Genomic DNA, 26,382 nt, shown 5'->3' with positions numbered 1-26,382 from the left:
GTAACAAATACCAAGACTGATGGAACTTCAAACAGACATTTTTCTCAAGAGTTCATTCTCATGTTCTCCCTTTGGTTTCAATTTTTGAGGTAGTAACTCAAGAGTAAGAAAAGTATGACCCAGTCCTTTCATTCCAGGGGTAGGGGTACATTAGCATCCATAGAAAGCTTCTAAAAAATGTTTTGCCTAAGTCTAAAATGTCTGGGGTGTGGCTGTTGTGGGTTTTTTAGACTCCCAGACTCTGTAAGAGAAAAGTCTGAAAAATGTGCTTATTGTAAGTCAAAATATGTGATTACAAAGGGTCTATACTGACTCTTGGAATAGAGAAATGGAAAGCTGCTATTTCCTGAACTGGCATCGCCACTTCATTTCTTTTCAAAAGGAGAGTGAGAAATTTCTGTTGGAGCAAATCAGTAAAATTCACTGAAAATAAACAGAGAGATGTTTATCACAGATGTGTAACAAATTCAATATAATTATATTAAATAACATGATTCAAGCCAGAAAATGACACCTGTGCCATTGTGGAGTACTACGAAAGGTCAGACATTTAGACAAAATTCAAAAGATTTCTTCCAAATCTATTAATTACATGTGCTCATTTAAAGAATCAGAACTCTTTAATTTCTGAACAAGGGTCCAGGGATTATATATTGAAATAGATTGTTTTTACAAAAAATAAAATGTCGGCTTAGAGAAATAGGTGCCAGTACAATGACAGCATTATGTTCTACAATTTGAAATTAAATAAGCATTTGTAATGCCAGAAAAAACCAAAACTATGATCAGGATGGAAAAAAGGGGACTAGTAAATCTGAAAAGCAACTTAAACTTTCTGTACCATTAATAAGGAGCTAATAGCTCGACTTAAACTGCTTCTGTGCTCTCAAAGTTTTAGTACAAATGCCTATATGAATTCTGCAGCATAAAATTCACAACTGCCTTTGGTTACCTACATGGTGAATAAATCCATATTCACTGTTTCAAAAGAAGTATTCCTTTTTCATCTCCCTTATCTATAATAGATCCACCTGTCAGAGATGTTTTCTCATAACACTGTGATGATATTGCGTACCCTCCCTGAAGTAGTTCTATAAAGGAAATTTTTGTCAAATAGACTTTGTTATAAGATTCCACAGATTCAGAGGTCTTTTAGGCTTTGTAAGATTATCTTTGTATCTCTAGCCTACAACTATACAAACCTTTGAATGCTGGCTTGGTGTACTACTCAACAATATTCTGTTTTGTCTGCTCAAATAGTAATGTCAAATAATAAATCTATGTCCTTTCAGTGACCTAGATAAACTTCATTTTCTTCTTTTCCATTCATTAAGAATTAAAGTTATTCTATTTCACGGTTCTGTATATCTTGGGGAAATATTTGAACCACAAGTTAGGGATGATGTCATTGCAATAGACTGAATTCTTTATTAATTACGCCAAATTAAATATTTTCCCATAATATATATCAGAATTTCATGGGATTCTTGTAAGTCTTATGGCTCTTTTTATCCCCATGCAGTGTATTACAAATTCTTCCAGAAAAAGTGTCCTTCTGAGATGCCAAGGGGAGAGATTGGCCAGAACACAGATCTGCAGAGAGCAGCAGGTCAAGGTGGCCCCATAGCCCTCAAGAAAACCTCCGTCTCTCTTCAAAAGACAGGGAGGACTGGGTGGTGACAAGGAGGGACAGCACTGTACATCACCTGAAGTGGAACATCTGAACAAGTTAACTCTTGTAGAAGTAGGATTCTGAATGCCAATTGAAAAAAAAAAAAAAGTACAGTTTAAATTCCAGTGAAAGCCAAGGAGCTCTGAAGGAAAAATCTAACAATTCTTTCAGGTCCTTCTTAGACACTATTTCTTTAGTGTGATACTAATTTCTGTTGACTTTTTGGAGCTGAATACTTCAGTCTTTGGTAGAAATGAATTCTAGTAAAATTATTTTCCATTGCTTTTCAACTTTTTTTGTTTGCTGTCACATTTGAAAGCTAGTCTTTTTTCTCGGTAATTAAGACACTTCCTAAGACATTTTTGCACAACACAGTGACAGAGACTTATCAGATCCTGTGAAACACTTTGTGCCTTGGAGTATGCTGAATGTACTGAAGTGGAATCCTATGAAAATGACAGCTTCTTCTATAGCTCGTCTGCTTGTCCCAGTAATAATTATTTGCACAGTTCAAACCACCTCTCAAGGGATGAACTGCTGTGTAAAGCACAGGCACACACACAGACTGAGAAGCAGGTCTCCCTTGCTCCTCAAATGTGCCTGGGGCAAAATAACAAATGCAACTCTTCCCAGCAACCCTGTCATGCTCACTGCAAGTTTGGGTGACACAGAAGTACCCAGCTAGCCTGAAATTAGTTGACTTGAATGCTGATAGCTGCAAAGCTGTGGCCTCCCATAGCTGTGCTCCCAATGGAAAGGTTACCTACCAAAGCACTGATTTCACTCCTGAGCAGATTTCCAGCTTCCAGTCTGCTCCATGTTATTGTTACTACACTTCTCACAGCCCTGCAGTTGGCCTGTTTAAAGCTAGCTCAGGTAAAACAAAACAAAACAAGCTGCCATGACGACCAGCAGCTGCATATCAGTGTCCCCTTCCAGCGAGTCCTCCCTGGCCTTGCAATTTATATCCACACAGTACTGATTGCTCAAAATGAGGTGACTCTACTAACTCCCCACACATAGTCCCATTAATCTTTCTTTGGAAATAATACCCTAAGATCCCTAACAGTTTCTACAACTCCTATCTGTCCTTTCTCCAGTTTGACAGCACAAGTACACAACTTGGGCACCTGAATTTCAGTACATTTTTTTCGTGTTTATTTATAAAAACAAACCAAATGAACACAAACCCCAACTCCTAATAAGTAATGACAACAGATTACAAGAGAAATAACTGGCACAGGGGGAAACGTTGCTGCTGGTAGGTATGGAACAGAACAGAAATTGAACAGGAATGTGTCAAAAAAAACTGACAATAAAAGGGGAAAACAGCTGTAAACATATATTAAATATAATTTCCTGTATAGTTTCATCTGACAGAGGATTTTATAAAGGTACATGAGATACTGATAATAATATTATAGGTGATGTTCAGTGCTAGTGAACATAATACACAAGAGAAAATTAATATCAGTATACAAATGCAGCTGTTGGTACTAAGTAATTAAGAGCATCAAGGATAAGGCCTTGGACTTACTGTGGCTGGTTCTTTGAAAACATCAGTGCTGTGCTCTGCCCTTTGGCACTGGTGGCCAAAGAGGCAAAAAGAGGATGAATGTGGCAAGACAGAATATTGTGAAAGCAGTTAAAATAATGCAGAAAGGTCATTCAGAAATGTGAGGTATGGAGGTGGATGTTTCCATGTTGTATGTAGCTGTCATTAAGCTCTCACAAAAACGGAATATCAGGAAAGGTAGAGGCTTATTAGAATTATAGAGCAGCTTTTGAAGAAAAAGCTAAATGGATAAAAAAGACTTGCATTTCTAAAAAGACTCATTGATAAGAGAGATCTGTAAAACATGAACAGTATGTAAAAAGTAAGACACAGTTATTCATTGCTTATCACATTACAGGAAGCGGGGTATGCCCCGTGAAATTTTAAGACAGTTGATTTAAAACAAACAGATGGAAGGGCTTTCATCATTACATCCATAATTATTTTGTGGAACTCATTGCCAGTGGATGTGTTGAAAGCCAAAAGTATAAAAGGATTCATGAAAGACATGACAAATTGATAGACAATAAATTCACGTGCAATAATTAAACCTTATGGTCCAAAGACACCCTCCAGCTCAAAAAGTCATGAAAACACTTGCCTTTTGGATTTCAGAATGTAAACCATGCACCTGTTCTGATACAGATACCCATAACAAAGACTCATCATATACTTGGGAGATCCCCGCTTCAATTCACTTTTTTCTCCTCAGCCTGAGGAGCACTGTAGTTTTCACCTGTTTGCATTTATACTTATATCTGGAAAATTATTTTCACTATTTGTCCTGCTAAATACTTGTACAACATAGAAAAAAAAATCCAGACTGGTAGACCAGAAGAAAAAGGATGAGTGGCCCTGACACCTATTAGCAGTTTGATACTCACTTGGCCGAGGGATCCAAAGATTTATATTCAAACAAATTGAATTTAAAGGAAAAAAGAAAACAACAGAACACAGAACCAATGCTGGAAGAGCAATTAAATTTTATGTTTTCTCCCTATGAACAACCTAACCACCAGTCTAGGGTGACATCACAGCATCTATCTATCTATCTATCTATCTATCTATCTATCTATCTATCTATCTATCTATCTAACTATCTCTGAGTTTTTGGAGTTCTTACTAAATATTTCCTATTAATTGGATTATATTCCTTCAAAATTATCACAGAAAAAACATCCAGAGACTGGTTCTTTGGGACATATGCTGGATAGATGTTAAATATTAAAAGAAATATTCAAAAGCAATTAGTCTCATTATTTATATGAGCCTTTATGGAAACAAGAACCAACAGTAGTTAACAGTATGATGGACTGCATTTAGAGTAATAGAAGGAAACTTTTCCAGGGTTGGATTGATGTCCCTGGAGAACAAGCTATTGTATCTGTGGATGATTCTGCCGAATTTCTTATGCGTCCTTCACTGAAGAAGTTGAGAACAGCAAAAAAGTCAGAACAAAGTAGATGAACTGAAGATCCAGGAAAGCAATCCTGGGTTCTTGTGTACCTTCCTCTTGACTGTAGAGTAGACGTTTTTTTGTCTGCTTCTTTTTGATTAAACTCAGAGAAGAATATCTGGGGCTTTTCCTGCAGAAATTCAGTAAGGCTTTTTCTAAGAAGATCAAAGGTGTTACACTTGACAAGTCATGCTCTCCCTCTTGCTTGGTGTACAGATCAGCTTTCAACACTAACAAATGTCATACCACATTACCTGGCTAAATGAGTTGAAACCCTTAAATTCTTCCCAGAAAGATATGGCAGGTGACCACCCACTTTCTTAAAGTTTTTTCCAATATGCGGACTTTATTACCTATCTACACAAAGCACGATTTATGCACATTTCAATTGTATTTGTTTACAATTCTTCTTTGATTTTCCTTTTCAACCTATTCCAACACAGATGCCTCTTAGGTTTTCTCTGACACCTGACAGAAATAGCCATCTGACTGAAAGCAACGTGCTTTCTAGGCTCCAGTCAGATTAATCAGAAAGGATCTGCCAAAGTGAAACGTTTTGAAGGACAGGTATAGAGCCTATCCTTGAAGCCTCCCGTATCACAGCAATCTACAATCTCGGCTTTGTTACTGCCCTCCTTGCTCCCTGCTGTGCCCACAAAAGTTGTCAGGACTCTTTTTCAGTTCTCACTAGATAAAGGATTTTGACCATCTATTTCAACTACATGTCTGACCATGAGTAGAGTTCCTTAATTGCACTTGTGGAAAAACAGCCATTCATTCAGAAGGATGCCAACTTCAACCATCAATTGGATATCTCAGCCAGACTAACAGTCTGCTCTTTATTTACCAGTAAGGTAGGCAACAAAAATGCTATTGCATGTGCTCTGTATTCTCTGTTGCATACTAAATCATTCCTGGGAGGTATTCGTGATCTATAAAGCAGCAAGTAGTTTGGTCACAGCTATCTCTGTTTGACCATCTGTTTGACCACTTGCAAAAGTAACAGACTGCACAGAAGCTGAAAAAGAGGCATGACTAGCATGAGTTTGGGAAAAACTGTATCTAGATCCAAAATTAAACCAGCTATTTAGAATTTCATCACAGCATGTCAGGGGTACTGCAGTTGCTCTCTGAACCCTCTCAGGCTGGTTTTCCCTTGCCTCTGGCAGATGTGGCTGTCTGTTTTTCCATAGCCAAAATGTTTGTAGATAGTTTCATTAAAACAAAAGTTTCCAGCAAAACCCAGAAAATTTAGCTCCTGAGACTGCCCAGCTGATTTTTTCTACCCAAGCAAATGAGGAACAGAGATTTTGTCCATATTCTGATATATGATTACCTATTTATCTGCTTTATTTTTCTGCAGTGAATTATTTCAACTGTGAACAACTGTGACAACTTTCATTTAAATTGTTAAAGAAACTCTAAAACTGTGTAGATGAAAAAATTACTCTTGAGGTATGGAACACTAAAACCGGTAATTCCAAAATAGTATGTTTGGATAATAAGCTACTAATACATTTAATAGAAGCTATATTCATAATTACAACTAATCTTACAGAAGCATTTACAAGACATCTTTGATGTGGTCTTTTTTCCTTGAAATCATCATGATTTGAATTATATTCTAAAAAAACCCCAACTTTAAGCAATGAGTTGTATGTCTCATGGTTGATAGCTCCTAACAGCTATAACTACAAAGGAAAAGCCCATTTACCATTTTAAGCACAGGACTTAATTAACTTCTTTACATTATTAGGAACTTTCCCAATAGTCTAAGAGTTATTAAAAGTTAATGAGAATGTTTCAGAAAGCTTCCTAACCAATAAAGGATTCTTTTGAACAGGTTAATAATGTCTACAATTATACCACAAGTATTGAATATAAAAGCTTTGAACAAAAACAATACTAATAAAAGAAGAAGAGAAAAATCCTTGATAATATTTAGAATATAATTTGTAGTTAAAAAACTTTTATCTATGTTGTTATACTTTCCTTATTTCAATTTCTCATACGTTTTTGCACACTCTTTATTTCCAAAATGACTGAGAAATTAACAAAACTTGAGACAAGCCTTAAGATGCGTTGACAGGCTATTGCTTGCATGAGAAGAAATCCAGCCCTTCTCTGGCATTTCTCCATAGGATGCCTGAGTTATTTTTTTTTCTGTAGGTCAATTGGAAACCTTTGTTTGATGATCAAAATACTCAGTATGTGCCTGAATCACTTCTGAAATAGTAATTTTGCAATTTCAAGGAATTTTAAAAGGGGTGGCTGTCTCCTGTGTTTTTAATGATCAAACAATATTTCAGCTGATGGTAAAACCATTCATGTTAAGTAGTATCTGATATGAAACTGAAAATGCTATAAAGAACCTCAGTCTGAATGGTTGGAAATAAAAATCAATATAAATCAGCTATACTGGACTTCTACTGCTCCTCTGGATTAGTTCAGAAGATATATATTGCACCTCCCCATGGTCCCCAATCACATCCTTAATGTGCAGATGGAACATGCCAAACTTCCTCCTCACTCTGGGAGGGTATTTGTAGCTGCCTTAGGCAAAATGCATTAGAGCTCTTCCAGACTTCTGAGGAATAAACACCTCTTGTAAAAATTTTCTCATGATTCTTTCGTGTGGCTGTAAACACCACTATTGTGAAAAAAGAAGGTGGGGGGGAGGAAGAAGAGGAAGCAATCAATATTTATCATTAGTGTTGAGCAAGAATTCCTAAATTACATTACCGTGAGATGATGTCTGCAAAGTTTTAGTGGGTCAAAATGCTTCCGGGAACATGAATTAATAGCATCACTTACAGTTGTGAAGGCAAGAGCAATTCTGAAGATTGCTTCAGTAATTTAGAATGAGTAACAACAGATCCCCTCAAGTGCATTGCTTTTCATTATTAATAATGTCCATACAGCAGACAATTTCTGTTCAAAGAACGAGCCTTTGTAACTTGGTCAGCAGGATTATGTTTAAAGCGATCTCCTGAAAACAAAGGGAGAGCAAGCTCGCTCTCATGCATTGTATGAAAAGAATTTGCCAGCTTACTACTACCCTCACGAGACCATCCAAATGCAATCATCTCCTGTTTTATCTCAGCCTCAGCCTAGGAAAAAAACGCACGAATTGCATTCTGTAAACTGCAGAAACAACATGAATCACCATTTCTGCAGAAACCCCTCCCAGCAAGTGCCTCATCCTGGCTGCAAATGGCCCCTGACAAATCCCTATGGCTTCATTTGCGGTCTGTGCTGCTGAGACCATTCCCTGCAGGAGCAGCTCAGGCTGAGAGGATGCAGCAGGCTTGGTGAGTTGCGCTGTGGAGCGTGTTGCCTCCAAGGGACGGGGTCAGCAGTTTGTGTCCTCTGCACGCTGAGGGACTGACTCCTGAAGCAAGTTCTAGCAAGCAGTTGCAGAATGTCAAAAGTGAGTTTTCAGAGAGCACTAAAACTAACCTGAAAGAGCTGAACAACAAAAATCCTCTCTGAATTCCTTTTCACACCCAGTTTTAAGGAACAACTGTATTAAGAAGTGGATGTTTAGCTGACCAGTAGGGTTTTTTAAACAGCTGTTGGTTGCTATAGTTCCGTAGTTTCTATAAATATGTGGATTGTTGTCAAGAAAAATTCTCAGAAATACTTCACAGCACTCAAGTATTTTAACACAGTATTTTAAACAGGTAACAAAAACTTATTAAGTTCCTTTCTGCATCTTCCAAGCAGTTCCTTTTCAAAATAATTGTACATATTTAAAACATCCTGAAGCAAATGTAACTGACACAAAAGTTTGAAACTGAATGCATAATCTAATGAAAATTGTTTACAACCTACCTTGGAATTGAGTAAATTTGATGGTTCCCATCCTCTCTCCATTTCTGAAAACAACTTCACCCTAAATAAAACAAATAAACACTTTAAAAGTTTTATAAATCTCTCATAATATAGTTTTTCATTGCATTTTAATTTTCCATTACCTATTAAAATTACCAGAGCAGTGTTTAAACTCTGAAGATAGTAGATTCAACCAGATTCAAAATAACTCAAGACCATCTCCTTATAGCCTTCTTCCACAGATTTCAAATGGCCTTAGAAAGGTGATCAGTGTTACCATCCACTTTTCATGGAAGGAAATGGAAACACAATAAAGCCAGTAACATTGAATTTCAGATGATCAGAAATATGCAAACAATTGATTTTCACTGTTTGTTTTTATCAAGGACATGTAAAAATTTTCAAAGATCGCACAAGAAAATAGTTTTTCATTTCATTCATCCATTATACAGTTCTCCAAATGGCTCTATAAGCTATTTATCTTGTCTTATATACTTATCCTACTAGATTATGGATACCAGTCGCTCCTGTGGCTTGGTTCTGTACTATACCAATATATATGTTCTAGTATTCATTTTAATTGTAATGTCTTTAACTCAGTACTACCATTTGTGGTGCTACACACTGTTACTTGTCAATATAATGGCCATGTAATGCTGAAACCTCCTCACATATCCCTAGGAAATTACTCCCATCTTTCTTCCCATCTTTCTGGATTAAATTAAGAAAAGGTCTTGTTAAATTTCCTCCTTACATCAGCTATTTCATAATTGAGCATGAAAGAAGAGGGTTTCACTCATTTATGATAAGTATTTTTAATATTTTGAACCTATAGTGGAGAGCTGAATGCTGTCAAGATAGATTGCTGCTCGACTTCATCCCTGGTTTGGCTTATTAACAGCATCTCCATAAATCTTTGTTTTGCAGACATCAGAGTAAAAGAAACCAAATGGTAAACCTGTGAGGCTACAATACATTTCTCTGTGCAAGCCTGCCACTTTTAGGATGACCCTTTATGGTCACTGAAGGGATGCACTGAAGGCCTCTAAAATACTGAAATCAGGTCCCTGCAGAAACAGCACAACGGTTTTGTAGTACAGCACACTCACCCTGCTGTTTCCTGCAAGCCACAAAAAACCATTTCCCTTTAATAAATAGAAGAAGCCTTAAACAAGTATAAGCCACACTGTGCTAAGCTTGAAGAGCCAAAGTCCCAATCTCCTGGCTATTTTATGAAAAATAAGAGAATTACATTTGAAGTAAAAGAAGTGATATAAATAGATAATAAAATGTTGAACTTAATTTTAAAAACTATAGCAATGCTAGTAAGAAATAAGACAATCAGTGTTTCAGAAACCTGCCCTTAGGAATTATGTGTTGATTTATGGCGTGAGAAATGAGCTATAATTTGATGATATTCCATGGCTCACGTCAAGCCATTTCTTTGCTATTGAGATAACATACTATAAGATTTAGCTAGAGAGTTGTCTTCTTTACACTTGAGATTCATAAATTACTAAAAGTGTTTTTTTTCTTTATTTAAAGTAGTGGATATTTGAATAATAGATACTACTAATACGCAAATTAAGATGCAATGTTACAAAAGCCAATCTTAGCACTATTTCATCCTTTCTTTTTACCTCACCACACACTGCAGCACATGGGCCAGTACAAACTGCAGTTCATGATGTGACGCACCGTAAAACCCAGATCTTATGAAATCCACGTGAATATAGCAACACACAAAATCCTCTTATGCCTTCCATTGTGTTTTGGTGACATTACATAGGCATATTTAGATACTTATTAGCAAAAGGATCAGTGATTGTATAGAATTAAAGAAAATAATGGAACTAATGTTAATTTTAACTTCTTCAGAACATGATCATCAGATTAAAAAATATTTCTTGATCGAGTCAGTGTTTTATTTCAAGAGATATAAAATCCTGAACAAGCATTTAAATCAACTGCACAATTAAATAACTTGCACTTAGAACAAACCCCACCTTCTACTATATATCAAATAGTTAATAATCAAAGCTTTGCTCTTCCATTACACACAGGTCATCCAGATGGAGACCAAGAGAAACCACACTGGTGTCTTGGTGCCTATTTTATTTTCTTCAATCTACCATCTAAATTTTTTTTCTTTCTTTAATAGTTGTGAAAGTGAATGCCAGAGTAAATTCCAATCTGCCCAGCTGATCTGTCCAGCTTTGTGGACAGGCATCTTCACAACAGCAATGACCCTTGAAAAGTTGATGGGAAGGAAATAGAAAGTTTGTGGCTTGGATTCCAACAGACAGTGATGCAAACAGAGGGTGGAAGAGGAGCTGGATGAGCTCAGTCTGGCACAGTCTGGCACCCCTGGATTTTGCTGCTGGTGTGTAGAGCCACCGCGGCACACGGCATTTCAGCTTTTTTGGCCCAAATACATCCCTGCATTTGGGATTCATTGCAGCTGCATAATTCATCATGCAGCCTTACACAGGTGTAATTTATTCAGTTTTCCTGAATGCACAACTACCCTTAAGTATAAACAATACTAATCTCACATTGCAAGATAGGCGGTGCGGACAACAGAAATATAGAAGCTTATGCTGTAGGTTTCTTAGATTTTTTGTTTATTTGTGTTTGTTTGTTTTTGTTTGTTTGCTTTTTGATACATCTCTGACCTGCTTCCCTTGTAATTCTTTGGCCTTTTTTTGCTTTTTTTTTCTCAAAAAGCTACAGTGCTTGAATGTCCTTTAAAAATGATGAAAACCAGACCAAACATTTTAGCAGTGTCAATCTCACAATTGCTACATAGAAGGATATCATCTCCCTATTTCTTCTGAGTACCATCATCTTTTTTGTGCTCTGTTTTACAAACCTAATATTGATTTATGTACTTCATTATACAGAATAACTGTTTCATCCCCTTAATAAAAAGACAGTCTCTACCCTCCTTGTGTGTGGAGTCTTCCCCTCTTATCTTAAGTCATTAGTCCTTTATTTGTGGTCAGAATAAGAAGTCCATGATCCGTTCACACTTACAAATGATTAGCCACCATTAGATTTATTTCAGACATTTGGGACTTCCCCTGTCTTCATGGCAGTCATTTGTCTCTACTTGGAAGGAGCTGTTTATTATGCTTCTATTTGTTTTCCTGGTGGTTAAAAAGTAGGTATCTTTGATATATTATGAACATGTCATTAAGCTCTTTCTGAGCTACAAAGCACTAGAATTTATTAGAATTTTCTTTGCATTATCTTTGACAGTATTGTTATTCGGCTCTGGACATAGGGCCATGCCAAACCTACAATTCTTTCATTCTTCATACACTGAAGTCCACAGTCAGGACATTTTTTTATTCATATCTTTAGTTTTCTTCATCTTCTTCAATCAAATTAGAGTTTGGAAGTTTCTTAACTGCTCGTAGTCAGGGCTAGGTCTACACTTTGACCACCATTTAATTTACTGTGTATTTTCTTCTGCAAAGTATCTCAAATTTAGTAAACAGAGAAATAAATGCATAGCATTTACTTTACGATTTTCCGTACTATCCCTGAAAAAAATGTCAGCTTTAGACCATGTTTACTTCCTTCTTCAGCCGTCTTCCACCACATGGCACCAAACAACTATTTATTCAACTGTTTATCATATACTCAGCCTACACTTGTTATCTTATTGCTTGTTTAAGAGGTCATAATTATATATTCAAGCTAAATTGATAACACAAATACCCCTTCATCAGAGGAAAGGCCATGAGTATGTTGACAGAAACACCACAGATGGATGCAAGATGGTTAAATACCACAGGACTCCTGTGCCCTGAGTGTTTTCCAGCAGGCCAACACATTTCAGGACACTGCTTCAGTTCCACGTCACTGTCCAGGAATCTGGGCTGCTCTGCCCTATAGACAAGTCATCTCCTCATATAACAGTGTTTAAACCCAGTGGCTTTCCATGAAGCATCTGAGCCTACACAGTCAAACCTGCTCCAAAAATGACCCAAAAATAAATTAACTCAGTCAGTTTTGGGATACTTGAGTGAGATATTTGATATCAAGCAAACAATCTAAATAAATGCATGCAGAAATAACTGAAAAGCAGTAGGATAACTATGACAACTGAAATAGTATTTTATATAATTTTACATATTATTTATATATTTGTATAATATATAAAACTAAACCTGTCTCTTTAAGTTCTGTGACATATGGTGAAATCAAGGTGTACTTCTGAACTTGTAGTTTCCTTATTGGACTATGTGCAATAAAAGTAGAAGGCAAGGAGAGCAAGCATCCCAGGACAGGAAACCTAAGAGCTCGCTAAGACCCAGAGGGCACTGTATTGGCCTCTCACACTGCTCCTAGCTCTACAGCTCTACACCTACCTGGTGGTAGCTCAGCATTCATCAGACCCCTGTGTGAGCTGTAGTGGCCTATTAAACCAGCAAAATGCATTCAGTGGGGATTTTTTTAAACTTTATTTTTTATTGCTTAGGCAAGTGGGAGATATGTTTTTTCTGAATTGTTGAACCAGAGCCAGCACAAAGGAGCCCTAGAAGGATGAAGTGCTTGCAGAAGGAGGTAGAAGGAAGGGAGCAAGACACTTTCTGTTTGCCCCAGATCCTTTCAGAAGACTTTCTATGTTATCATGCAATCCACACAGCCTGCTACTCACATGTTGCACTCAATTTACTCATTCAGGACTCCTTAGATACTGACACACTTTCCCTGGCATGCACAAAGCAGCAAGTTGGCATTCTGTGGCTCTTGGCTCTGCAACTTGTGGGCAGTGAAGAGCTACACACTGGAATTCAGAGCCTCTTCCACCCTTCACACTTCCATGTCCAAGACAGCAGTGTTTATAGAGAAAGGAAATATCATTTATTCTACCTATCAGCCTTTTAGCTCTGCAAGGATAACCTCACTTCTGAAACAAAACAGCAAGCTTCCAGCTGAGGGCAGCTCGTGCACAACTCTTCTGGTTTCAACCTAGTTACATCACTCATTCAGCTGCAGACAAAGAGCTAAGCACATGAGATGTAAGCAGAGTGCAAGAGAGGATACAGCAGTGAAGGTGGAACCCCCTGTGGGATAAAGAGGTAACCATCATCTTTGGACAAATGAGAGGAGAGCAGAAGGCAGAGGGTGACTGAAATTAAAATGCTCCATCAAATCAACAATGCTCCTCAGTCCATGACTTTATATCTTTAGACTGCTGTGGATAAAATGCTTCTAGAACATTTGATCAAAGCAGGCTCAGTGACTGCTGCTTTTCAAGCCTTGAGATTACTTTCAGAAAAGGTGTTTCTTTCAAAATTTTCAAGATTAAAGATTAAAATCTGAAATAGCTTACAATCCATTGGGATGTCTTTTCCCTGCCTGTTTTCTCTCTTATGACATTTTCTAAAAGCTTTGAGTAACTGAACACTGGTGTCTGGAGAGAAGCAGAGCAGCTCAAAGAGCAGGGTGAAGAACAGCTAAAAACCTGGCCTTGGCTAACATTTTCTAAGTGAAGCAATACCATCAATCTCATCTAAACAGAAACTTGTGTTCTAGCTATGACAGAGCAGGCATAAAATAGCAGGAAAAAAAATGAACAGGCTTACTTTCACACATTAAGTATCCATCTACACCATAGCAAACATGCTATGTATGCTTAAAAAACATACCTACAAACAAGTTAGTTTCCCAAACACAAAAACATTGGTTTTGGAGGAAACCAGTGTGGAAGAAGGAAGCTAAATTGTTGGAAGAAAATTGTCAAGGAAAAAAATTCTGGTAATCATGACAGTGACAGAAAAGAAAAATGAAGAATTGGCATTCATCAAATCCCTTAACATTGGAACTAGGAGGCACTCATCTATTAGGACTTTGGTCTAAAACAGAAAAATCAGTGATGCTTTTCACATTATTCCTTTGCACAAGAGGTAATATGACCTTCTGAAATTTGCACTGAGTGAGGATTACTTGTGTATTTATTTCATTTAGAAACAGAGGACTGGGACGTGACTCAGTCTACTGATCTCATGGAGCACTTCAGATTTGTGTGTAGCTTCTGTGAACTCTTGGTAGTCAGACAAGTAAATGGAAAATTATATCTCAGAGATATCTCAGAGATCAGGAAATAGTAATGATTTTTTAAATAGGTTACAGAAGCTGCTCTCATATGAATGAAGTATGGGATAAGCAGATGTACAGTTTCACATCGAAGGCAATTTGAAAATAAAGAACACAGCAGAGAAATATATAAGTTCCTTTTTTTTTTCCCCTCCCTCATGGCAAAAACTGTTCTGGGCAAAAATATCCAGCAATTTTAATAAAAAAGATGGGCTTTTTGTCTCACATTTGCCAAGATCTTTGTTAGCATCAGCTAATTCAAGTAGTCCGTGGCATAGCCCATTGTGTTCTGCTTTGGCAATCGTCTACCTTAAATGCGTACAGAATAAGTAATAGAGTTTCTCAAAATTAAAAAAAAAAAAAATCCCTGGTATGTAAAATAATTCCTTGAGACTATCTTGAACTAAAATCTTTTCCCAAAACCAAGTTTCCTAAAAAAAGAAAAAGCTACTGTGCCTCCCCTAAAATCATGACAGCAAGGAGTTATATTCCACAGCTGGGCTGGAAGAAATGGAAAGTGAAGGCCAACACCTACAGTCTCAAATTGAGTATAACATCTTTATGTACCTTTCATTCACATACATCCTGAATATAGGATTTTGTGGAAATACAAAGTACAGTAAGCCTTACCACCATGGTTTCATCATGCTGTCACTACACTCCCTTCTAAACAAAGAGTTCCAGTCTATTCAGCCTCTTCTTCCAAGGAGAGAGGATTTTTTTATTTTGCCTATCTTCCCTCTCTAAGCTCCTGTTACAATTTTATTTATTTCCTGACAAAGGCATAACTGAAGCACAGATGCTCTTGCTGTGTAGAAGGGTGTCTCTATTTCTAACTAATATTTTGCTAGCTGATCTTTTACCATATTTCAAGCAGAACTTCAACTCTTTTTTTCTTTTTTTTTCTTTTTTTTTCTTTTTTTTTTTCTTTTTTTCAGGGAAGTGAAGGAATCAGATGGGGAACAGATAGAATTTCTTTAGTTAAAATTTCTTCCCACCATCTCATCAGCATCCTCTATCATCAGCTGTCATTGCATAAAAGTGTGCTGTTGGCAGCACAATGACATAAGCCCAGACTAAGCTTCTCCATTAGATTAGCATTTAGATGCAGCTAAACAATTTTACACAGCTATGCTGAAATGAGACAGCACAATCATAGCATTTCTTTCAGCAAAGCAAGCAAATGCATCATTTACGAACATCTGAGCCCTCCGTTTACACACAGAAGCAAGACTAAGGGAATAATGTCCCTGACAAGGTACCAGCAATTCATAAGCAGGTAAAAGCTGGGAGAAAAGGATGCTAGCCAGGAAATCATGCATCAAAGAGTATCAGACTTGCTGGCCATTGCAGGTGAAGAAAGATGAAACCTTTATGCTTTGTTACTCAGTAATGTGCTTTTATACATTCATCACATTCATCTGGCCAGCACAAGGTAAAGCAGTTAGATGCTATTTTGTTCTTTATGGCCATACCATTTTTATACAGTGATGCGGGTTTTTTGTGAGTCATGTCTTTCAGTGATCAGGTAAGCTCTATGTTGGACATCATTAGTGGTCTTAGGTTTAAAAGCGTGGCAGCAAAGAAATTGAAATGAAACATATATACTTGAGAGCTATTTTGCAAGCTTTTTTCTGAGTACTTCAGAAACAAAATGACAGGCACTGGAACAGTGTGCAACAAATGCTTTCAAGTCTGGTGATATATAATATATAACAGCACTGGTTGTTGGTATTTAGCCAATTTCCTGATCTATGGTTGGCCTCTGAAGCACGAGCAATGTAATTCCTTTTCTCTTGACTCAGTCTCTTCCAGGAGTGTGTGAAAACATTGGTGTAAAAAACCTGTCTTTTAAGGTGGCAAGAGAAAAGGAAACAGTCTGAAGCACAGGGACTAGGAACTCAAGACCTTTCCAGTGTGCATAAAAAAGTAAATACAAACAGCTGAAGCTGTTTCTGATGCTCAGAATTGTTGTTATGAGGTTGAGTCCCTGATGATTTCAGTTTCTAGCTTTGTGTGTCTGTAGAAACAGTGTAACAGCACATTGTCTTCCACCACCATGTTTTTTTCCCCACTGCTTTTGTAAGAATGAATCAGAAGAGATGGCAAAAAGCCTTTTAAGGACACTGCATTAAGCAGCAGTTCCATCTCTTCAACAGCAATTTTATATGATGTTCTGAAGTAATTTCTTCCATTTTCTTTAAACTACATTAATCTCAGCAGAGAGCAGAACCGCACAAGCTGTATTTCATTTGTTCTGATGATGACCCGAATGACTGCAGGAGCCACTGCCTCCTCTCTGTGCACTTCCTGCCCAGGCTCTGTCACATTGGCTGGACACATGAGATTACTTTGTTTACTCTCTTCTTTCTAATGACCAGGCAGCCTCTGTTATTAGCAAGGTCTTCATATCCAAAGTAGAACACACTGGCATTACCCATGTGCAAGTGCTGAGCACAGCATCTTCAGACTATTATCTTTCTAAGGGAGCAACTTTAATTCAAAACCGCCTTAACAGGAAAGGGGAATTTAAAAAGTTGCAAAGACCAGACAACTTTACAAATCTCTTTGTAAGTATGTATACCTGTCAGTCACGGATGATTCTCGCTACGTGGTAGAGAAAAGACAATGATAGAAGACTCATTCCCAGTGTTACATGGCTACTCTACATCCAAAAAGGCCCCTGCAGGCAGAAATGTGTGCTGACACTGACCAGGGAAGAATATTTGAATCAGTTAAAAGGTGGTTTTTTGTAGTGAGCAGCCATCCAGGCCTAGACAACTAACACTGATTTTCCTCTTTTTATGCAGTACAAACTCTTACACAGGAACTCAGACTGTTTAATTCAATATTCATAAAATGTTTCTAATGATTAGAGGATTTTAAATTTTTCTTTGGTAAATCAGATAAGACAGTTCAAAGCACATGGGAACTGACTGTCCAGAACATTGACTTTCTAATACATTTCCTAGTAACCATCACTGAAATGGGTCCATTTTTCATTTCAGAATGAGACAACAATTTTTGTTCATCTAAATTTACAGCAAGCTTCTAACAACCTTTTAATTTAGCCCGGTTGTAGTTTTGGCATTATTTGACAATTGCCAGAATTGCTATGACATTTAAGATGTCTATTTCTGTAAAGCTAAAAAGCCTAGCCTAAGCTATTTCCAATCCTAGGACTCTCTCATTTACTTTTCTTTAAAATTTCAGATTTTGTCTATGTTGCTATCAGAAAGTACTCCTGAAGACAGCTATGTTTGATGAAATGAAGTAGAAGTTTCATCTTCTTCCCTTTCTTCAGCACTGCATCCCTCCAGGTGATGCATTCATCAGCATCAAATTCTGACTGAAATCTGCAGAGAAGAGCGTTAGCATTGCTGAGCACAGAGATTTGAACAGGCTTGGCAGTGGCATGAAGGATATCTAACCAGCATATTCTTAGTAATATCAAATTCAGCCCTTTTCATTGTCCATTTTAATCATTCAGGCTATTCTAACCTGTGCCAACAACCTGCAGAGAGTCTGTAAGATATGACTGGCATAGTTTTGACACTTCAGAGATTCTCTATTTATAAGCTTGTAGCAGTTTTGCTGAGGAAAGATGGCAGGTGCTTTGTAAAACACTCAGATCTAAAGATGCTGAAGAGGCTCGGTTTGGTTTACGAGTGGTCAGTGCCATACACCACTAGATCCTACACAACATAGCAGCTTTCCAGCTGGCACAGGTCAGAGATCTCAAAGGTGTAGCTCTCTTCAGGCTTCATAAAGCAATGTTTAGAGTAATGGTGTTACTCTGGGATCACTCTTCCTACATTTTCAGAACACTAAAGTCAAGGCTTACTGATACTTAAATATCTTCCCACTGTGATGGATTTTTAAAAACTTTTGTGAAACACTTTGTTGTTTTAAACACATTCTCCCCCTAAAATTAATCAAAAATCAATGTCATACTAAAAATTTGAGACATACCGACACTTAATAGATAAACAGTTTAGTTTTGAATGAAATATACTACTTGAAATCTCTTTACGATTCCCCATGGACATGATGATGGCAATGAAAACATGACAACAGATGATATCCCCTTGACACTCCTCAAGTCACATTAGCTAATTTGTGGAAATTAGTATAAATGCAAGGTATTAGTAAACTGAGTAAACCCTCTTTTTGGGTTTCTTCTAACTCAAGGTAGTGTTTAAAGTCCAATTAATGCTATGAAATAGCTACAGACTAGACATCTCTCTCTCTCTTCCAACTACTGCCTGACAGTGTTTCCACACCCAGGATGGTATCTACATGCCATGCCAACTAATTCACATGCACCCAGGTAAGTGAACTGGTAAATCTACATAGGAAAACCAGATTGGTGTCAGTCCATAAGTACAAGCAGATTCCCAGACTACCAAGCTTGATCTAGTGAATTTCCTTTCTCAGCTCAGACATCACTAAGCTGCTTCTGGACAAAAAAACCCAACCCAATCCAAAGCAACAACCAAACTAAAAAACAAACAAACGAAAAAACCCCAACCCGATCCCCAAAAAACCAAACGTAAAACCTAGGAATCCCACTGCCATCACCAAAACCAAACAAACACAAAAAGAAACCCCCCTCAAAAAAAAAAAAAAAAAAAAAAAAAAAAAAAAAAAAATTTGCACTTATTTTTAAGGTACTGCTCTCAGTTCCTGCTTCAAGAGGAGTGCAGGCAGCAACACAGTCAGTAAATTTGGAACTGGAAGGGAATTACTACCCACCAATGCATTTCATGGTGCTATATTCACATCTAAGCTCCTGAAATTATAAAACTGAGTATGGGGAGCTTTTTTACTTCCATTATTTCCATCAGAAGACTGCTTCTGAACCTGAATCTTCTTATCTTTTTAAGCTTTCCTCTTGCTTTCAGGTTCCTCTTATTATTGGCCATATACTTACTTTTAGGCTCACAGTATTATTTGAAGGAGATCCCCTGTTCTTTTTTTTAAATGATATTTGTGCAGAGAACAAGTAGTTCTCCACTCAGCAGAATAGGTATTCTCAGATCTGCAACAGGGAGGGGAATAAAAACCAGCTGAGTTATCTTTCCACCACAAAAATTGGTTTTATATAGGAGGAAGATTTTTACCTGGCCAGTCTGAAATGTCTCTCTCATGAACAAAGTATATTGGAACTTCATGTTCCAGAATGGAGGCAGGGATTGAATTTCAGTGTCCTGGAAGTGAGACTGGAGAGGAACCATTCTGGGCTGCTGTTCTCTGAAGCTTGGACACCTACACTCTCTTTAAATGCCTCTGTATGCCTAAAGTAGACAGATTAATGCTCTCCTCTGATAATTTGGCAGAATGACACAATCAATTTATTTAACACTTACAAGAATTTGAAATTGGTATAACCCTTACTTTGCTGTAATGAAAAGGAAAAAGAATAAATTTTAAGACACAAAGAATGCTGGAAAATAGGGAAAAATCCACATACATTTCCCCATGGATAAAGGGCTAAATCAGTTTTCAGATTTCAAAAATATTTTATTTGAAAGGAAAATTTTAAATGTTTTCTTTTGAAACTGTAAAAAAAAATTCTAAATACTGAAAATACTGATATTTAAATTTTGAAAAAACAAATCTTTGTGTGTCTATCAAAAGGTTGATGGTGGCAGAATACCACTCAAAAGAGGAGATAATCTTTACTAACTCATAATTGCTACTCATAACTAACTCTTTAGAGAATAATGTATACAAACCTACACTAATTCCCCTAATTTATATTCAGAGAGGACCGGACTAATTTGAAAACCAGCTGAGCTTTCATTTCCCTCTTGAGAGCAGTACCCCAGCCCCACACCCCTGAATCATACTGAGTTGGGGCTGAACTGAAGTTAGAGCCCCAGCAGTGCTCTAGCAACTGAGCAAGCTGATGACAGTGCAAATCCACCGGAAATTCTGCTGGCAGCACCTCAGCTTGTGCTGAAGGAAGTTCTGAAACTGCCCTGCAGGGGTGCTGGACTGATTTTAAGCTTAGATTTTCCAAGGCAAGGACAGAGGCCTAGCTCTTGCTTTGCCTGTTTTTCTATTCCCAGGGAAAGAGAAGGTTACCTCATACTCAAAAGCCTTCTTATCTTATCAGTTTGGCTGCTTTCTTCAGCCCTGTTTAAGACCTAGGAAGTATTCTACTTGGAAAAGATCTCACTGGAAAACAAAGAAACCATTGTTTAAAGATGCAGTACGCTTCATTTTCCTACAAAAGATCCAACACTACAAGTTCCAAATAAGCACCCTGAGTTGAAGCTCACACTGACACCTCTGTACTTAAAGCCTTCCAGCATCAGATGTTTGGCTTCTTGGAGAGACAGCAATAATATCTAAAGAGCCCAAAGGAAGACAAATGACAGATTCCATTATTTTCTCTGGCTATCTCCAGTATCATAACCTTTTCCTTATCTTGGTCAACACACACACTGAATGGAATGGGACTAAATTTCTTTTTAATACTCTGACAAACTGCACTGCTCCATGCAATAGCAGCAAACCTTGTATTCACAGGTGCCCTTAAAAATCAGTTACTTCTATTTTTTAATTCTTCTCATCAATCACCTATGCTAATTGGCCAAGTGTATGGCATGCCTATAGAGTATTACATGTCCCAAAATAACTAATGAGAAGCCTTTTATTTCATCTGTCTCAAATGAAAATGGTATTAGAATAAGAAAGTATTTCCTTCTCTGCCACTGGCATTCAATGAATATTTATGATGTTTTTCAGTATATTGCAGTGATATGACAATGTTGAATTCCAGCTAGAATGAGGATACAGCACTTAAAAGGAGATTCTACTCTCTTTCCATCACTCATAAAAGGAATTAATGATCTCAAAACAGCTAACAATTGCTTCTCAAATTAGATCATATTTATCTTCATATTCTAAGCTGGAAAAGGAATCTCTTGATTTGTAGCAATAACTATCTTTAAAAACACTAATATTGTGAACCCATTTATTAAATATTTGTAAAGCTATTTTATGCACAGCACTAATGATGACTGATCAAAGCATACGTAATTAATGGACAAGAAAGCAATCATTGCAATAATGGAAATCTTATTAGCATATAAATTATGTTGTTTTCAAAAACTCAGAATACTTATACAAGGAAGATACCACTTATTCCAGACCATTTTCCTGAAGCCTATAAGCCAAGTCAACTTCCCTGGAAGGGCCCTATTGCTGTGTCTCATGCTATCAGAAAAAACTTTACCCTCTGGAGAGGTACATGTAGGAGATGATTAGGACGTTTCAATGCAGATCTGGGTATCAGGTGGTACTGCTGGGCTATGTTACTGTCCACATTAGATAAAGGAATTTATGCAGCACTGTTTTTCAATCTTCTTTCTCCCTCTTCTATTACCATTCGCCAGATAAGGTGCATTGGTAACCCCTAGAGACAGAAAGGGCTTTATTTATCTCACTCTTCTCTTTTTTCTCATCAGAAATCTTCCCTCTGCAATGTGACAGGGGGAATATACAGGAGCAGAAGAGGTGAGATGCTTACTGCTGCTGATGTGACTTTTTTGACTCAATGTATTCAGAAAAGGGATTTTGCTTACTAACCCCTGACAGTAATTTTTGTGGCTGGAAGCCAGGAACAATTTCCAGCACTCTCTGACTTATCTCCCAGGGTGGACACAGTCTGTCTGACAGCCAAAGACCGTGTTCATACTCTTTTCTGCCAGGGTATGTTCATACTCTTGAAAAGAGACACAGTGTTCATACTCTTATATTTTAAAGACTGAACTTTATTTTGCTCCCTGTATAGCGCACACAGTGAGTAGTAGTGGATCCATTTGCTCCAAGTTGCAAACCTTTTTATATCTAACCCCCAGAAGACTATCAATATCCTATTTAAAGGTGGTGTCTGGAGAAAATTCATGTCTCCAGTCATTCTAACCAGTATTTGATCAACAGCATCATAGAAAGCATCTGAAGTCTCCTATTGACATCAGTGAAGCATAATTAATACAAATTTCTCTCAGGACAGCATTCATCTTTTCTTTTTTTGTCAAAATGTATCCAAATGACGATTATTTTTATCCAGAACATGCACTATGTTATTAATAAAGACCATAGTTTTGAGATTTTCTGAGCCTCTGAACATCTTTAAGATTTATTCCTAGAAGTTGAGCCACTTCTCACTCCACCAAGTTTTTACTAATGGAATTTTCCCACAGAAAATAGTGGACTAAATATTCTACATGATATCTAAGCAAAAGAAACTTTCTTACTAACTGAAGTGAGAAGGATAAGACCTTCTATTTTGCATGTGGGCTATAAAAGGACACTGTAACCTTTTTGTCCAAACAACATGCATTTGACATGGGGCTACATATTCCCACTGAAATTAGAGCATAAGATAGCTTCTGTTTTCACTCAATAGTGTTTAATTTACACAATTTACACATGCAGTAGAGCACTATCATAACTCTTTGTTTCCTTATGAGTGAAAAGGATGGTCAGGTGAGCATAAAATATTCCCACCTTTAAAAAGTGTAAGATAAAGTGTACGAAAATCACACATCCCAGACGTACTGAATATTACTTACAGGTGAGGAATAGGGAAATGGTAGACAAAGTATTTTCCAATTTTATTGCTTATATTTAATGAAATAATTGCAAGTTCCATGTTGTGATAGTCTAGTAGCCCAGCACATCAAATATGTTTTGGGAACTATTATACTATCTTAGTATTACAGGATTTTTCTCTAAAATTTTCATTTTATCAGAAATGGTTTCCTAAAAGAATAACTCCAATTGTAGCTTCAGCATCTTTAGTTCCAAATTTATCTAAGGAACCTATGGTATGAAAAACAAGTATTCCTCAAATGCACAACCTCCTATTGGAGTTTTGTTTTTAAATTTTTCAAATGCCGTAAACTTTCTTCTGATTCTCTTCTTTCCAGTATTATTAGTTATAATAAAATTGTCCTTTTTGCTTCTATGCATATTAAATCAAAACAAGATTGTTTGGTCACTGTATGCAGTCAAACAAATTTGGTGTATCTCACATGATGCTTATCATGGAGGCATGTTATGGTTCCAGAACTTTAGCCTTCCCTGTATTGAAGTAAGGTTGCTGTTGTAGTAAGTCCTTCCCCACTCTCTAGGTATTTTGTTTCTTTCCTACTACTTATCTCTTTTACCTGATGATGTAAGTAAAAAATCAACTGAACAAAAATACTGTTGCTCAACATTTGAAATAAACAGATTTCCTCAGAGCAAAGTACATTCAACAGAGCTACAGTCTTGTGTTAGCTCTCCTTTTCTCATTTAATCCACAAACACTGCAAAACTTCAGCAAGCACCAGATCCAGAAAAAGCTCTCATATTTTGCTGAACCTGTCTGTTCATTTCAGTGTGCAGCAAATACAAGAGAAGTTTTTCATTCAGACACACTGCATGAAACACCATTCATTGGAAAGAAAGATCATGCAGATAGCTGTTATAAGAATATGCACTCAGTAAGAAAACGCATTCAAATTCAAATGTGTTGGCTACACTTCAAACATGTTCCACAACAGAGCACTTATTGCTGTGTCTGACCTTCAAACAGAGCCCTCTCACCATGCAACAATTGCCAGAGGCTATCACAGAATATATCTTCAGGTAGAGTTCAGGCAGAGTCTTCAGGAATGGTGCCTATTCCGGAGCAAAGTGCTCAAGGTGCTGCCTCCACGTGCTGCAGTATCCTGGGTCACACAGACCAGCCCAAACCCACTGCTCCTGGGTTACTCTATCTCTACACCAAGAAAGAGCCCCGTGAGTGGCAAGGGAGCAATTACTCTCAACTCCCAGTTCCCACCAGAGCTCAGTTTACTGCCCAGCATGGTGGGTTTGCTGGTATTACAGAATGGAAAAGGAAGCAGCAAGACAAAATGGGGAGAGCCAAAGAGCAGCCCTGAAATAAGAACATGAGACACCATTTTTTAAGATGAATCATCTTTCCTTATTTCATATCCTGGATGGCTATTTGGAAGAGAATTCTGACTGCTTGTGCTAAAGCAAAGAGTACCACCTGGTTTTAACTTTTCTTGTTTTCACCTTTTTTAGCAGGATGCAATACACGGCTTTCAAAAAATTGGTGGTTTGCAAGTTACGTCATCTTTAAACTTATACTTAACCTTTCTCTACAGTGAAATCAGGTCAGGTTTTTCAAATGGATCATAAATACAGTGCTTGTCAACAATGTCCTAGATGCAGCATTGAACATGCAGCTTTTCTACATAACTAGTAGGAACAAGCTTCCACACTTCTCCTGTTGCTTTATAACCTCTTTTGGGGTTTGAAGAGTTTTTAAAAGTGGTTTACACTTCACCCAAACTGCAAGTACAGTTTCTTTATGCTGACACATGTAGAACTTTAAAATGTGAAAAATAACATGCTAGCTTTGGGAAGAATTTTGACACATCCAATTTTTAAAGAAATATTCAGTATTTTTAATGTTAAAAGTCTCCCATCAGTGTCTACAAATGCATGCTAATTACTGCGCATTTTAGAAGCACAATATAGCAAATATGAGAATCACTTGAAAGTCTTGCCTTTATTAACATTATAGAGCAACAAACTGGACATACTCTGTCAATAAACACATCCTTGTTACCCTGCCTGCAAAGAGACTGCACCAAGGGAGGCTGGGAAAGGTGCCAGCTGTGCTTACCTACATCAGTACTACCCTCCTGCAGTTAATTACGAGATTAAGCTAAAAAAACATGCAGGCTTCAGGAATGTGGAAATCAGGATAGGAAAATAGCCAGTGTTTACAACAAAATTAATTTAATCTGAACAAACTAATATTCAAATTAAAGGCAAAGAGGGAAAATAATGAGAAAGATAAGCAAAACTGCCCCATCTGTCTGGAGTAAGCTCTGGAATAAGTTACACTGAGAAAACTCCTATCACACACAAACACTGCCACTGCAGAAAGATATGAATTAACGGAGGGAAATTCAGAAAGCCTCAACACAAAAGCAGCTTTTGCCATCATCATGCATGTAAAATACTGTTTCCCCTCTCAGACCACGTTTAAATCAATGGCCTGCTCACTGCCACATAACTTCTTAATATATGCATTGGTGGAGGAATTTAAATCAAATTAAGTATATAGGGATTAATTTCCCAGGGAAGATTAAGACCTTTCCATCTATATGGAATGGTTGAATAACAAGTAAAAAGAGATATTGTCACAAATATTTGAAGGAGGCAATCAGCAAAGAAATAAGCTTTTTCATTTAGAAACTGCAAAGCTAAAGAAGATCTGTAGAAGGAGAAGCTGATTAGATCACAACACAAAGGCTAGGAGAGAGAAATATATCTTTAATAAAGTCTTCAAGTTTTGGTCATGACCAGCAGGATTTTTTTTTTACAACTACAGAAATAAGAGTAAAAGATAGTGCCATCTTGGAGTGGAAGAGAAGTGGTAGAGATGGTAGTAAGGCCCATATCCTGGGAGGGGGCAGGGTTTCAAGGCTGTGCACCACAGCCGCTGCAGAGCAAACCATCCACATTTGCTGACTACAATCAGTGTCTAAGTCAAACAGACAGGTTGTCTGATTTCTAAATGGTTTTATTTTGGCTGCCAGTGCACAAAAGACAAAGGGACATGAACTTAAATCTGCATTTGCCTAAAAGGTTGTGATCATTAAAACTAACTTTTCTCATTGTTATAACTGAAAGACAAGTAAAGCAACAACAGAATCTTGAGAAGGTAATAAT

General features: G+C 37.3%; 1 protein-coding gene across 5 annotated transcripts in view; it reads right to left on the bottom strand.

The window, feature by feature from the left end:
• The window catches only part of GABBR2 (gamma-aminobutyric acid type B receptor subunit 2), a 469,815-nt gene that overhangs the window by 190,563 nt on the left and 252,870 nt on the right, over window positions 1-26,382 (bottom strand). For all 5 annotated transcript variants that reach the window (XM_069004222.1, XM_069004224.1, XM_069004225.1 and 2 more), the window contains one exon: window positions 8,518-8,578. In XM_069004222.1, coding sequence (XP_068860323.1) covers window positions 8,518-8,578 — 61 coding nt within the window. The remainder of the gene's footprint in view (window positions 1-8,517; window positions 8,579-26,382) is intronic.

The sequence above is a fragment of the Aphelocoma coerulescens genome, chromosome 2 (assembly GCF_041296385.1).
Source record: "Aphelocoma coerulescens isolate FSJ_1873_10779 chromosome 2, UR_Acoe_1.0, whole genome shotgun sequence".
Classification (NCBI taxonomy): Eukaryota; Metazoa; Chordata; class Aves; order Passeriformes; family Corvidae; genus Aphelocoma; species Aphelocoma coerulescens.
Note: the sequence above shows the minus strand (reverse complement) of the source record. Positions and strands in the feature narration are given on the sequence as shown.